The sequence below is a fragment of the Nelumbo lutea genome, chromosome 4 (genome assembly GCF_056320005.1).
Source record: "Nelumbo lutea isolate HS-2025 chromosome 4, American lotus-T2T, whole genome shotgun sequence".
NCBI lineage: Eukaryota > Viridiplantae > Streptophyta > Magnoliopsida > Proteales > Nelumbonaceae > Nelumbo > Nelumbo lutea.
Window position 1 is genome coordinate 90263034 of NC_142687.1, and position 16282 is coordinate 90279315.

The 16282-nt window shown below is 36.1% G+C and overlaps 1 protein-coding gene across 1 annotated transcript; it reads right to left on the reverse strand.

Annotated features, from left to right (window-relative positions):
• Positions 1-14081: 14081 nt before the first annotated feature.
• LOC148861716 (histidine-containing phosphotransfer protein 1-like) lies at positions 14082-16180 on the reverse strand. The gene is made up of 6 exons (XM_088984444.1): positions 15571-16180; positions 15306-15436; positions 15102-15170; positions 14658-14729; positions 14458-14530; positions 14082-14359 (listed from the first exon to the last, which is right to left on the reverse strand). Exons 1-6 carry the CDS (start codon positions 15628-15630, stop codon positions 14309-14311), a joined length of 456 nt encoding a protein of 151 aa, XP_088840570.1. The 5' UTR covers positions 15631-16180; the 3' UTR covers positions 14082-14308.
• Positions 16181-16282: the final 102 nt, after the last annotated feature.

Sequence of the window (16282 nt, forward strand, 5' to 3'; positions counted from 1 at the left end):
GTTTTTGTTTTCTTGTTGAGAAAAGTGGTTTCATAATGCATCAAGTCATCTCTCATATCTCCATCATTCAAGCTCAAACTTTAAAAGGTATTTTTTTCAAAACCCTTGAAACTAAAAGAAAATTGACACCATGTATTTTTGGGATAATGACACTTAACCTCTTGAACTTTCTTTTCCAATGAAGACCTACCATGAACTTTCAAATAGGGATGGCAATTCCTGTTCTCATGTCATGTCGTGGTATGGGCATTCAGATATAAGGGTGGATGCAAATATGGCCTGTTTATTGCACTGGTAACATGACATGACTTGCATAACTAGAATTAACACAAAATCAACATGGAAATTAAATAATAAATAGATTTGAGTAATAAAATAAATATTCAATTATCAATTACTTAAATAAATTTTATGGAGTTTTGGGCTGATATAACATGTTTTTTATTTACATAGCATAGTTAGGGAGTTATTGGGCCTTAGGCCCATTAGTTTACATTTTAAGTTAAGAGTGTTTTTAAGTTCTCAAAAGTAGCCAACTTACTAAGGGCATACTTGTCTTTGTACTCTCTTTTATTTATGAGTATATAATCTAATGAAAGGAGCGACCATACCTAATTCTAAGCTTCCCCATTCTCTTCTTTCTCTCTTCTCTCTCTTTCTCAACCGAAACCTTTTCTTCTCTTTGTTTTCTTCTTTCTTTTACAGTTTTTATATCAAAATATGTTGTCCGAATTTTCTACTACTCATAAAACTATTTGATGTTATCTTTACCTACCATAATAGTATTTTATCCAAATGTACATACATTATCTAATACTTGAAACTTTGGGACATAAACATGTCATTTTCGAGTTAGGTGGGTCAATCTTAAATTGAAACATTTATTAATCATGTTATCGTGCTAAACGGGTCAACATGATTTGACATAATATTATTAAGATAAACCCAAACCCATTAAACTTGTGTTGTGTTCGAGCCATTGTTTATGCGCCATGTCAAATATTCATAGCCCTACTTTTAGATTCTACTATCAAAAAAAGATCCTCATGTGATTATCATGCGCATATTCAAACATTTTTAAAACCCCAAACTGCCCTTATGTCATTTTATGAGACCATTATTTAGAAAATTGGTAATATAAAAAAAAAAAGAAGAAAAGGAAGAGTATGAAATTGTAGAAAATACAATAAATAGACAAAGAATGAATAAAGAAATATACAAAAAAACATAGGAAACATAGAAAACAATTAAAATTACAAAGACAAAACAAAAAAGTACAAAAAAGGAAATTGAGAAAATACAAAAAGAATACAGAAAATTTTTGAAAACAAGAAAAAGAGGAAAGTTATAAAAAGACAAAAAGAAAAGGAATATAGAACTTTAAAGGAGCATTTTCATAAATTTATCTTTACCGCCAAACCCATTAATTGGGTGGGGGTGAAATGGTGGAATGTGAAAGGTTAGGATAAGTCTTTATCACAAATTAAAGTTCGGGGGGCTAAGTTTCATGCAATACAAAGACATTTTGTTGCAAAAACCCAAGAAAAGCATATTTGAATAGCACCCCAAATGAAAATAAAACAAAGATAAAGAGAAGCAAGCACAAAGAACACACAAATTTACGTGGTTCGGGCTTATAGCTTACACCCAAAGTGAAGGAAGAGCAGAAATCCACTACGTAGTCAACAATGGAGAAGAAAACAGAGTTGTACACTCACAACACCACTCATAGAAATCCCTAAACCCCAAATACACCTAATGTTTCACTCTTCTCTCACAAGACAAAGACTAAGTATACAAGAGAGAAACCCCCCGAAATACATAACTCTTCGTATTTAGTTCAGATCTATAAGCTAAATATGGATCGGGTCCATACCGTCGTGGGGGATACACCCCCACACCCCCAATGGTGATTTGTGATGGGCTATATGCTATGCTTCACCACAAACTATTATGAAATTTTGCATTCGTTTTTTTTCTCAAATTAATTCAGAGTGGATTCATGAAGTAGGTCGCCATAAAGAATTTAAGGCACAAACATAACAAATCTCCACCTTGGCTTAAATTCTCTCAAGCATCATAGAATAGCAATCTCCCTCCACCTTCTCCAACAAAAGCCCTAATGGGCAAACTCAAATGTTGCAAACACCAATTAAGTCCAAGCAATGCTTGAACTTAGCCACAAGAAGAGGCTCTGTTAACATATCAGATGGGTTATTTGCAATACCAATCTTCTTCACAATGATATCTCTTTGTTCTACAATATCATGAACAAAATGGTACCTCACATTAATGTGTTTTGTCCTCTCATGATACACTTGATCCATGGTCATATGAATAACACTTTGACTATCACAGTACACGATAGTCACCTTTGAAACCAAATTGAAATCACCAAACAATCTCTCGATCAAATAGCTTCTTTAACTACCTCAGTCACTACCATATACCCAACCTTAGTAGTAGATAAAGCAACTGTAAATTGTAAACTAGTTTTCCAACTAATAGCACAACCACCAATAAAAAATACATAACCTATGAGTGACATTCTCCTGTCAAGATCACCTACATAATTTGAATCAATATTAACCCATCAAACTATCACTACTCCCAAACTCCAAACAAGCATTTGATGTTCCTTTCAAGTATCTAAGAATCCACTTCACTACCTGCCAATGTGCCTTGTTAGGAAATGACATATATCTACTCACCACACTAATTGCATGTGAAATTCTAGGTTGTGTGCAAACCATAGCATACCTAATACTCCTAATTGCACTGGAATAAGGGACATATGACATATCTTTCTTTTTCATCTATATATGGTGATAAATTAGCTAAAAGTCTAAAGTGTGCTGCAATTGAAGTACTTATTGGTTTAGCGCCTTTCATGCCAAAATGCTCTAAGAAATTCTCAACATATTTTTGTTGTGTCGAATACAACTTCCTTTCTTTTCAGTCCATTTGAATCTCTATGCCAAGAATTTTTTTTCTGCACCCAAATCTTTCATTTCATACTCACTACTCAACTGTGTTTTTAATCTGTTGATTTCAAATATTTCTCTTACTACAATAAGCATATCATCAACATAAAGCAACAAGTAAACAAAAGAATCATCTATAAGTTTCCTAAAATAAACACAACTATCATACTTGCATATAGAATACCTAAGAGCCACCATAAGAGAGACAAATCTTCTATACCATTGTCTAGGAGACTGTTTTAAGCCATACAAATATTTCTTTAACAAACAAACATGGTCTTCCTTCCCTTCAACAATAAAACCCTCAGGTTGATGCATATAAATCTTTTTTTCAAGTTCTTCATCTAAATGTTCTAATTCCAAATTATGCATGGAAGCCAAAGCAAAAAACAAAAAACAAAAAACAAAAAACAAAAAACAAAAAACAAATAAAAATCACGAATAGAATTATGTATAACAACTGGTGAGAAAACATCATTAAAGTCAATACATTGTTTCTAACTATAGCCTTTTGCAACCAGACATGCCTTATATCTAACATCTTCTACACCTAGAGCACTTTCTTTCCATTTGAAAATCCATTTGCATCCAACAATCTTCTTTCCTTTAGGTGGTCTTACCAACTCTCAAGTCTGGTTCTTATGCAATGATTCAATCTCTTCATGCACAGTTGCCAACCACTTAGCAAAATCAATAGACGAGATAAGTTATGCATAAGTATTAGGTTCTATAGCATCAATAGTATCTACAACTGGCAATGCATAAGCAACTAGATCGGCATAACCATATCTCTTAGGTGGTCTAACCTCTATCATTGTTTTGTCTCAAGCAATAGAATATTTCTCCTCCTCCTATTCCTCTTGTACATGTTTTTCCATCTTAGTAGAAATGGGCACCTAGACTACTATAAACTAAGGTGAGGAAGAACTTCTAACTCCACATTATCTCCTAAAACTTGTGTTTTATCTATATTATAAGAAATAGAAGATTCCTTTTTCGGGTAAAGCATAATAGGCACATCAAAAGTAGCATCTCTATTGACTATGAGTTTTGGTGGTTTAGGATTAGGACACCACAATCAATATCCCTTCACATTTGAAACATAACCAAGAAATATACACTTCTTGGCCCTAGGCTCAAATTTGCATTCATTAACATGTGCATGTGTTAGACAACCAAATATTTTCATATTTGAATAATCAGGAGGGTTGCCAGACTATACTTCTCATGGAATCTTACATTCAGTGGCAATAGATGGAGATTGATTACCAAGTGACAAGCCATATTAATTGCTTTTGCCCAAAAATCCTTGGAGAGACCAACATTTGACAACATGCACATTGTTCTCTCTAGTAGAGTTCTGTTCATACGTTCTACAATTCCATTCTGCTATGGTGTTTTGACAACAATACGATGCCTTACAATGCATTTATTTTTGTAAAACTCATTAAATTCATTTTCACAAAACTCTAAACCATTATCTATTCTCAATTGTTTGACCTACTTTCCTGTTTACTTTTCAAACAATGTTTTCCATTATTTAAAAGTCATAAATACATCATTTTTATACTTCAGAAAATAAACCCATACCTTCGGAGTAGTCACCAATGCTTGTTCTTTTTCCTATGAATGACTATACTCAAACATGTTCTATTCTACTTCTCAAAAACACAATGTTCATAGAAGTCAAGCTTTCTTATACTTTTGCCACAAAGAAAACCTCTCATGCTTAATATAGTTATTGCCTTTCACTCATATGTCTTAGCCTCATGTTCCATAACTTGGTAATGTCAAACTCAGATAGGGATGATGTAGAAATTGCATCTGAACCTGTGATAGTAATACCCTGTAGTACATATAGACTTCCTATCCTCATGCCTTTCATCACAATAAGAGCACCTTTATTGACTTTCAAAACTCCACCTTTAGTTGAATACTTACACCCATTAGCATCTAGAGTGCCAAGAAAAATGAGATTTTTCTTTAAGTCTGGTACATGTCATGCATTTGTCAATGTTCTCACAACACCATCATGCATTCAGATTCAAATTATTCATTTGCCCTTAGGCCTCATTTTTATAGGAAGCATTATTACCCATCAATACAACTCCACCATTAATAGATTCGTAGGTGGAGAACCAGTCCCTATTGAGATATATGTGGTAGGAATAGCCCAAATCTAAAATCCATGCATCCTTAGATCTAGTTCTATCATCTATTACTAAGAGAACATCAACAGTCTCATCCTTAGCCACATTAGCCTCCATAGAGTTATTCTTTTTCTTTTCTTCTTTTTTGTTTTTGTTTTCGACTTATAACATTTTGACTTAATGTGTGCTTTCTTGTGACAATAGTTACATGTCAAGTTCTTATGACTAGATTTTGATCTAGACTTCAATTTACTATTTGAGCCCTTATCCTTAGACCTCCCTCTTGCAAGCAACCCAGAGTCTTAACTATCACCCCTATTTATAGTTAAGTCCTTATCAATCACCTATTTAAAAAGTAATGCTTTTTTAACATCCTTTGTACTAATGGTGTCTCTTCCATAGATGAGAGACTCTCTAAAAGACTTATATGAGGGTGGTAAGGAACATAGTAGCAAAAGGGCTTGGTCTTCATCTTCAACCTTAACATCAATATTTTGTAGATCCATGATAATAGAATTAAATTCATCAATATGAGATTTGATATGTGTACCTTCAGCCATACGAAATAGGAATAGTTGTTGCTTTGATTAGAGCTTACTAGCAAGAGACTTTGACATGTATAGAGACTCCAACTTTAGCAACAAATCCACATTATCTTCTCATGAACAACTTCCCGTAGAACTTCATTTGATAAAAACAATTGAATCGTGATTAGGGCTTTAAAACCTAACCCTCCCATTCTTCATCACTCATAGTTATAAGTTTATTCTCCTTCTCGTATAGAGCTTTGTGTAGTCTGTCTTGTCCCAAAATGGCACGCATCTTGACTTGCCAAATACTAAAACTAATGCTACCACCAAACTTCTTAATATTAAATCTCATTGATGACATTGCAAGTGTCAAATGAAAAGTAGGGCTATGATACCAGTTTGTTGCGAAAAAACCCAAGAAAATCATATTTGAATGGAAAACAAAGGTAAAGAGAAACAAGCACAAAAAGCACAGATTTGCGTGGTTCAGCTTATAGCCTACGTCTGTGGGCGAAGGAGGAGTAGAAATCCACTATGTAGTCAACAATGGAGAAGAAATACAGATTTGTGCAATCACAACACCATTTGAAGGAAACCCCAAACCCCAAATACATCTAATGTCTCACTCTTCTCTCACAAGACAAAGACTAAGTATACAAGAGAGTAAACCCCAAAATACATAACTCTTTGTATTCGGTTTGGACCTATAAGCTGAATAAGGATTAGGTCCATGCTGCCACGCCCACACTCCCAATTGTGATTTGTGGTGGACTATGGGCTATGGAGTAGAATCATGAAGCAGATCGCCACAAAGAATTCAAGGCACAAACATAACACATTTGTATTCTTGGATCATGGTAAAGTAATTTGTTTTCCAGATTCTAACTCAGTCTTGGAGACAATGTAACTTCGATTGAATTTTTCTTGGACAGACTGCCATATTGAGGGGGTATACATGGATAGGATTTCAAGTGGCTCAAGGAATGAATTTCCTTTTTGTGCATCAATCTTTTGGTTAATCAGTGTCAGCACTCAATTTTTGCTCGGTTCTTTCACCCTACCTCTTTATACACTCTTTTCAAACCCAAAAAAAACATAGAATCACACCAAATCAAATTGAGACTCTACAAAGCCAAAAAGCCCTCTTTTGACACAATCCACAGGACAAAATGAAAACCTCAAGATCAACATCAACGTCTAATCGAATATGACCTACAAACTTAGGAAACTATAAATTAGTCATACACACTCACAAGTCAACACACCAACTTCCTTTCTCATGGCCCTGATCCAATATATCCATTGCCCTAAGATCACTAAGATACAATCAACAAGAGAATCTCATCGCAAGTTTACAATGATCAACTTTGAAAATGCCAAAATTCCATTCCAACGACCCTGATTCAGAAAACCAAGATTAACTATTTCTCTTTTAGACCAGAACCATCCACTTGACTCCTCACCTTAATCTATACCTAACCGCCAAATTTCATTCTAAAACACCTTCATTTGACCCACCATCAAGTGCAACTTAGATCATATTTCAATAATTCTCATCAATTAGAGCTTATCATTCTCCATCCCAACTTCATTTGATTGATCATACCTCACCACTATGTTTAGAGACCCAATAAACCCCAGTACATCAAATTTCATGACCAAATTCCTTTATTTGACCGTTAAAAAGTGAGATTCCATTTCAAGCATTCTCGTTAATTGATAAACCATTGGATAAAACCTAGACCCAAACCAAATCTATAAATCTATACTTCAGATCAAAGATCCACCACCTCTATTAGGTTTAGGATGTTCAAAAATGCCTATCCACCAAATTTCATCCCAAAACTCCCTCTTTAGATCCTTCATCAAGCAAAGATTCTATTTCAGCAAATCCCGTTGATCCGAATTTGTTAGCCATAGATCTTCATCATCCCGACTCTATTAAGCCAATCAGATCTCACCATTGTGCTCATAGACTAGGGGTGGCAATGAGTCGAGCTCTTCATGAGCTACTCAAGCTTGGCTCAGCTCAGTTTCAACTTAGCTTCGAATCGAGCTTAAACCCTTCACAGGCTCGATTAAGAAACAAGTCAAGCTCAAGCCTAATAGAGCTCAGCTCATGAACAAGCTCAAGCCTAATAATTTTTTATTTTTATAAAACATTTTTTTCTCAAAATCGAGCTCAAGCTTACGAGTATTTGACTCGAGTTGAGCTAACCGAGCTCGAGCTTATGAGTTTTTTACTCGAGCCAAGCTAGTCGAGCCTAAGTTCAAGGTTCTAGCTCGAACCGAGCTCGAGCTTGAGCTTGAGCCTTGTACTATTCGACTTAGCTTGGCTCGAATCCACCCCTATCAGAGAACAAAAAACCCTAGCACATCAAATTTCACGTCCTAATTCACCCGTTTTATCGTTAAACTAGGAATATGCCATTTCAATGCACCAGATTGAATTGTCACCTCATTTGTCCCAACTTGAAACCTCAAAAGGGAGATGACTGATTTCAGACCCATTATTGACCAGTTCAAACACTTGGACTAATGAAACTGAGCCTAATAAACCCAAAAAGTCCAAAAGCCCAAAGATACCCCTACTTAAAACTGAGAAAAAACAAAACCACATTTAAAAGTTCATTAAATTTACATTTTTTGCCATTGATAGCTCAAATACGAGATTGCCATGACAGGTACGCCCCAAGCTCCCATTGGACACACAAAACCCATGAAAACCACCCCCAAATCGAAGACAATCTTTCACCAAAGAGGAAAAGTTGACTGATCACCATTTTCTTTGAAAAATCCTTGCTTATTCTCTTGTAAAAGCTTTCTTGAAGCTCAAGCCTTGTGATTGGATGAATTTCAGAACTCTCATCTTCTTTTCTCTATAAATATTGATCCAAACTTGAGCTCAAGGGGGAGGGGAGAAAACTAGAAAGAGAGAGATCTAAAAGAGAAGAAGATGAGAAAAAGAGCATTTCCCCAACCTCTATAATGTATCCATTTTACCTGAAACCCCAAAGTCTTTGAAGGTCAAACTTCAAATCCACCCATCTATTTTCAATTGCAAGATTTGAAACCAAAATGCATACCGTCCATCCTAAGGTCTCATTCCAGCTTCTTTGAACTTGTTCCCAATATTGAAAAACTCCTGTCAAGGTTATACACGAGAGGTAAGTTTCTCATTCCATCGCTTTTTTTCCAAGTTTGAATTCATAAGCCTCTAATTTCAGCTTAGTTTTAGGTTTCTTGAGGTCCAGAAACCATGGGAAATTTGCATTCCTAGTTTCATCCAAATTGAGAAAATGAGGAAGAGAGTTGAGGGTCATAGGGAAATCAGTATCTAAGACCCGATAGTATCACCTCAAATCAATTATGGGTAAGGTTGGGAGCGTTTTTACCTGATTTTTGGAGCTCTAAGCAACCCTTTTTATTGGTGTTTTGTTAAATATATAATCTAACCAACTCCCATATTGGGCTGCTCCAATAACTTAGAGAGAGGGGTGTCTAACACCTTCCCTCTTCTAATTCTTGGGATCCAAAATCTCTCGGTTAGGTACCTTTCCTAGCAAAAAACAAAGTCACTATCCAAGTATGTCAATTTCTGAATCTAAAAATGAGGTCCTATTTCTTTTAAAAAATGGGTGGCGATTCCATTTCTTTGAGCTGACCATAAGCTTCTCGGAGCTCACAATCAGGAATCAGGTATGTTGATATACTAATGTTTGGACATATAATTTGCTTTTATATTCCTAATATTGGTAACTTATGTATTTCTCTTTTACCATGATCAATACAATTCTTTGATGAACTGAGAGGTTTTACAATGGGGGGACACCATTATCTTTTTGTTTTACCTTCCTGTAATTAACATTCCTTTATATTATTCTTCTATTTAAAATTGTTTGAAGTGGTTTTACAAACTCTTTTTCCATTGTATTCACAATGGGTAACACAGTTCCGGAACCCTTACAATACAAAATTTGGCATTCTCGAGGCAGAGCATTGCTTCTCCTTGATGAGATGGTGTTAAGTCTTCATGTAATAAAAAAACATGTTTATCTATGAAGAAGCTACTTCCTAGAGCAGGATAAGTCCATTAGGAACAACCCAACCGTTGCATCAAGGCCCACATGTGATAATCATAAATTAGAGTAATTGATCATTGGTGTTCAGGCCAGGTCCAACCAGAAAAGCAAATAGAAACAGATTTTAAAAAGATGGAATTGGCTTTGGAAACCACTCAGCTGGACTTGCACATAAGGGTGCTCACAAAAAACTGAAAAACCAAACCAAAATCAAGAAATCAAACTGAAAATTCCAGTTCACCGAATTGGTTGACTCAGTATTTTTAAAAACCAAAGATACTGATTCGATTTTCAATCAACCTATAAAAGAACCAACCATTAACCAAACTGATGGGTATATTTATATTATATATTTATAATATTTATAATATAATATAAAAATTTGTTAAGTGGGTTTCAGTGAAATTTTCCTGCCAAGTTCGTGTTGGTAATTGAAGTCCAGTGAACCGGGATAAAACTGCTGCAAAAGACCAAAGTGGGAAGGTTTATCATTCTGGATTAATCTAATGGATTTCGTTTGATTACCAAACAAAAGAAAATGTAAAGAAAAAAGAAAACAGAGATCATGAACAGCAAAGGAACCAAACCAGGATGTCAAGTAAAAAAATGTTGGGATGGGAGGGATTTTCTGCAACAGCATAGATGAACAATAACAGTAGCATGGATGAGGTAAACTGTCGTGCATGGATTTTTTAGCTGAGCAAGAAAGATGAGCGTCCTATAAGAAATAAAGATGGCCAATCCAAGGAATGGAGCGGTGTGGTGAATGTAAGGCTCTGTTTGGTTTGTAGGAATAGGGTTTGGAATCAAAATCAGAATTGGCTATTCCGATTCCAACTGTTTAGTTGGGTGGAATAGGAATTTCATTCCCACCTCTGCTGGAATGGCATTTCCCCATTTGAGGGAACAGCCATTCCCTGCCCCTCTCTTGGGAATGAAATGTCATTTCCGCCGATTTCAATTCACATTCTCATTCCTGTCTGAACCAAACAGACTATGAGAATAGACCATTCTGATTCCAATTCCAAAGGGTTTTGATTCCAATTCCAACTGCAAACCAAATGGACCCTAAGATGTAAGCAGGATGAGGTCCTATAAGAAAGCCTTTTCAATTCAGTCAGGTTGATTATTAGGTGGGAAAGACCTTTATCGTGCTCTGTATCAATCCCCCTCGTGCATAAACAAAACCCCAAAAAAATTATTCTTGAATACACTAAAACAACAAAATAACACAAAATTTTGGGTTTGCTAAGGCTGCATTTGGCATTCGGAATGGTCCATTCCCATAGTCTATTTGGTTCAGATAGGAATGGAAATGGAAATTAGAATAAATAGGAATAGGATTTCATTCCCAAGGGAGGGGTAGGGAATGGCCATTCCCTGAAATGGGGAAATGTCGTTCTAGTAGGAATGGAAATGAGATTCCCATTCTGCCCAACCAAACGGTTAGAATCAAAATAGCTCATTCCTATTCCAATTCCAGACCCCTATTGCCGTAAACCAAAAGGGGCCTCAAAATGTTACATGAAGATCTAAGTGTGTTGTTATGATAGTGTGCTCAACATTGCCTATGAGAAACTTCTCAGAAATAGGACCGCAAATGAAAATGGATAGGATATACGTAGATCCAAATTTGATCTATTAACATTCAGATTTGAATCAAATATTGTCCATAGGACTCAGACTGAAGTTGGAATCAGATTTGGATATCATATTGTATGCCACTAATAGGGGGTAGATTCAAGTTGAGCCGAGCCGAATAGTACGAGGCTCGAGCTCAAGCTCGAGCTCGGCGTGAGCCAAAACCTTGAGCTCGAGCTTGGCTTGAGTCAAAAATTCATAAGCTCAAGCTCGGTTCGGCTTAAGCTCGATTTTGAGAAAAAATATTTTATAAAAATAAAAAATTATATATAAAAATATTTTTTATTTGATATTTAAAAAAATAAGAATTATAATAATTAATAATTATACTATTTTATTATATATATTATTTTTTATAATTTTATTTTATATATATATATATATATATATATTCGATCCGGCTCACGAGTCTCATGAGCCGAGCTCTAGTAGGTCGAGCTCGGTTGAAATCGAACCGAGCTTGAGCATCTCATGAAAAGCTTGGCTGGTTGCCACCACTAGCCACTAATATATTAAACTAAAATTGATGCGGACATTACATTTTCTAATCAAATGAACCATAAGTTAATATTGTCTACCATAAATAAAATGTCTAAAAATAACTTTTGTGAGATCTAAAATCCATGACTCTTTATGATACCGGAAAGAAATGGTACCAAAGAGCTTTGACCAATCAAATGAACACCACCTATTGGTCACCTCTTTTATGATACCCATCGATTGGATGTAAGTTTGTCGAGTATCATGTCTTTCTGTATCATAATCAAGCCCTTAAAAAATAAACAACTTTACTCATAAATGCACATAGACCCCATTTATGGGGAAGTGCCACCCCCAAACCAAGGTCAAAGTATTGTGTGCAATTGGAAGGTTATTAGCTTTCAAAAGCCACCATGCACTTATCCAAGTAAGTGTTTCCCAGGAAACATTTACTCAGGTTAAGTGTATTTATTCATGTTCTTTTATTTTCCAAGTGGATCCCGCAATGACTGTTTTAGCTATAAAAGTCCATTATTAAAAGGGACATTTTTATTCCATTCAAGTGTTGGCAACTTTCGTCCCACTTAGGAGATAGGTATTGCATACCCCCACATAAATCTGAAAAATGAACATGGGCTTTCTTGGTCAATGGGAATCAAAATCCCTGACCAACTTTCCCCCTCTCAAAATTGGAAAAAAGAATGCCCCCTTTTTACTAAAACAAAAACAAATCAATTATTTATACCTGTTAAATCTCTAAGAAATTAGTTCTTTTTCCAACAGAAAAGGGATCATAACATGAGATCGGAGGCTGCTATAAGGTTGTTATTTTTACATATTATGTCCCAGTGGCTCCCAAGGAGAACAATTTCCTGGATTCTCATATAAGATCTCAGGGTTGAATACAGAAGGTGATCTTAGCATCAATTGTAGTAATTACTCTAAAGAATTTCTAGTCCCATGTATGCAGATTGGACGTACTCGATATTACATGGTAAATCTTCTCGTTTGAGGAGCCTTTCGTTTCTATATACGTAGCCTTTCATTGTCTGCACTCTGCAATTCTGTTCCAGCTCTTGCATTGCTTTCAAACTACATCAAATTAACCAAAATGAGGTCAACCCCTCCAACCCAGTAATTCAATGAAACAGTATCTTAAGCAGAAATTCAGATGACAGCCGATTGGCACTGGATAGCTTCAAACTGACATTACAAAAAATAAATATAGAAGAGATACTGCGTACAACTCTGTGGGCTGGTACCATAAATCTAATTTTCACAATTAATGGCAGAGCTAGAGGCTAAGGCCCACAACGACTCAGAGAGTTGACATTGCCAAACAGATCTGTATTTATGGGTTGGGTTGGGTACTTGGGTTCAGGGAAAGATCTTCATTGGGTGATTAAAAATACAAAATGGGGCAGTTTCCAAAGAACCCTCTGTTTGATTGGTCTCCATTTCTCAATATGCAAAAAGATTAACTATCAAATTGTCAGTAAGATATCGATTTGATTCCTGAATGGACGGTGGCCCCTTTAATTAATTAATACAAACCACCTATGAGGCTATGACCATGTTCTCTTAAGATTAGAATGCGAAATATAGTAAAACTTCACCCATTCCAAATTCCGAAACATTGACCCAAACAAAATCGCTTTAAGATTTGCAGTGGTTAGACTAGATTTTAATTAATTTATTAAAGATCCCATATTTGCATCTGACAGGTACCGTAGTTGTTCTCACTGAATTTGTATCAGATGATCTCAAACTCAAATGCATTCCACAAAGTGGGGTGGCCTCATGGAATCATTAATCACATCTCTGAATGAATATACACATATAAATGACAGATTTGGTTCCGTGAATTGATTGGACTCTGAACCTATAACCTTTCAATGAGCTAAGACAGAAGATAACATGCTTGGAAAATGGACCAATTGCCAACCGACCAGTCACTTAAAATCTATCACATCTACATCCACCAGACAAGGACCTTAGATTTTGTTCTTCATCCCTTGCTAATTGTTTGTTTGCTTTTTGGTAAGCTGGAAATTGAACCCAGAATGCTTGATTATGCCCCCAAGTTCCATCCATAACCGATGACACAGTGTGAATCAGGGCAGATCAACTAACTAGACCATTTTGAACAACAGAAAATTCAGTAAAGATTTTAACTTGGAAATGATGAGAGTAGTGGGCCGTGAGCCTGAATTCTGATGGCAAAAGAGACAGAATGTCTTATTCATATTCTCTCCTTGTTCATGAGTCACGACTCATGCTTAGCAGCCCCAACCATACAACCAACAGCTTAAAACAGCTAAAAAGGAGAACTTAAGTAACTGAAGTAGCTTGCATTCTCCAACTACCAAAAACACAAAAAAAAAACGTACAAAGCTTCTCACTACCATCCACCATCCATTGGCCTTGCCAGTTGCCATTACTCATTCCATCATCGTAACTGACCCACCAGCTGCCAAGACCTGTTGCTCAAGCTACAGTAAATGAGGAAAAGTAAGACTTCTGCAGATTGAGAAAGAGAGAGAGAGAGAGGGGGAGAGAGAGAGAGAGAGAAAGTCATATCCTAACTCACCCTGAATAGAGTTTCAAGCTTGTTCTTCACAAGAGCATATTCATGTTTCACTTGTTGCAGGCATCTCACACACCTAAACCAGATTCTTCCCTTTGATCAGAAGAAAGACGAAGAGGACTTCATAGTTCTAAAATCCAAAGAGTGACTTTTGGATTGATTAACAAGAGAAAGGAGTCTGTTGTTGGGAAGCAAAGACTCACCCTTCAATATTCTGTTCCTCACAAAAGTTTCGAAAGGCAATGCACACATTTTTGACTCTCTGTGCACCTATGCTGTTATTCAGAGAAACCAACTCTTCTCATTAAAAAAAAAAAAAAACTAATTACACAGAAGCAAACAAGATCCAAACTTTAATTTTGGTGTGCTGCATCCCAGATCTGGATTAACTTTCAAAAATGTTATCAAAACAGGGTTTGAGAATTTTCTCCAAAATCACAGAAACTTAAAATGGTTATTGTTATATGAGGACGAGGGATCCATGTATTTTGATTTAAGTGGTTATCAAACACAGAAAAAAGGAGAAAAAAGAAAAGGGGAAGTAAGCAAAGCAAAGAAAATACCAGGTTCTCTTAGACCCTATACAGCCAACAAGTAAACAAGAAGAAGAAGAAGAAGAAGAAGGAAAATCTCTGAACAATGAATACCTAGAGCTGCTACCCTTCAACTGGTGAACATGGGCATCGACCCTCTTGAGATCTACACCCGGCTGTTCTCTGTGAAAAAAAAAATACAACCCAAGAGTATAAGCTAGACTGTTAACCGTAGCCCCAAAGGTGAGAACCAGGAAAAAAATTGAAGAAAAACAAAAAGAGACAAGATGAGGAAGATAAAGAAGTTGGAATACTCACAGAGCTATGGTCAAATCATTGAGAAGCTTCTCAGAATCGTCAAAGAAGAGAGAGACGACTTCGAAAACGAAATCAGGGTTGCTCTCGTCTTGCAGTTGCTGAAGCTGGGTGAATTGATCATCAAGAAATCCCTTCTCACCAACAACAACCCATCATCAAAACCTCTCAACAAGCAAAAGTGAAACAAAAATTTAAACCCAAACAGACAAACCCATCTGCAAATCCGTTTCTTTTCTCGTTATTATTTATTATTTATTACACTCACCTCACGAAATAAGGACGCTGTGTAGTCAACCAACCTTCTCTGCAACTGACCCACATCCATTTTTGTTTGCTCTCTCTCTCTCTCTCTCTCTCTCTCTCTGGTCTTGCTTCTCTTATTTAACTTGAGCAGCAGATCTTAATTCTTACACACCACCCCTTTCACGCTTCCCCTTCAATTCAAGATATAAAAACTCAAAGCTGGAAAGGGATTCGATGAATTTAATGTTGTAACAGAAAACAGTAAACCAAGAACTTGCTGCTTTCTACCTACGAAACATCTCTATTTCTCTCTGGGTTCGAGCTCTATTCCCTCACAGATTCTCACCTCTTCTACCCCTCCCACTCCCACCTCGTCTTTCAGACATGAAATGCGTTATATATGAGATTTTGACACTATACAAGGACCCCCACACATATTGGTGCCAGTTGCCATATATCCTACTACTTCCGTCTTTTTGTTTTCGTCCATTATCTGCCATACACCCGTCGCCACCTCATCGCTTCACTTTTTTTTTCAATTCCAATCCTTTAATTCCTCTTTTGGTTTTACTTCTGTTTTTCTCTTTCGATTTTCCTACTCTGTTACTGATTTATGAAATATATCTGACTCTAGTCTTTGTTCGAGTGCTTGGTTCTTTTTATATAATTTTTCTTCTTTCGAAAATCCAAAGTGCCGTAACATCTGGGCTGGGGGGTATATCATCTTTCCTTCC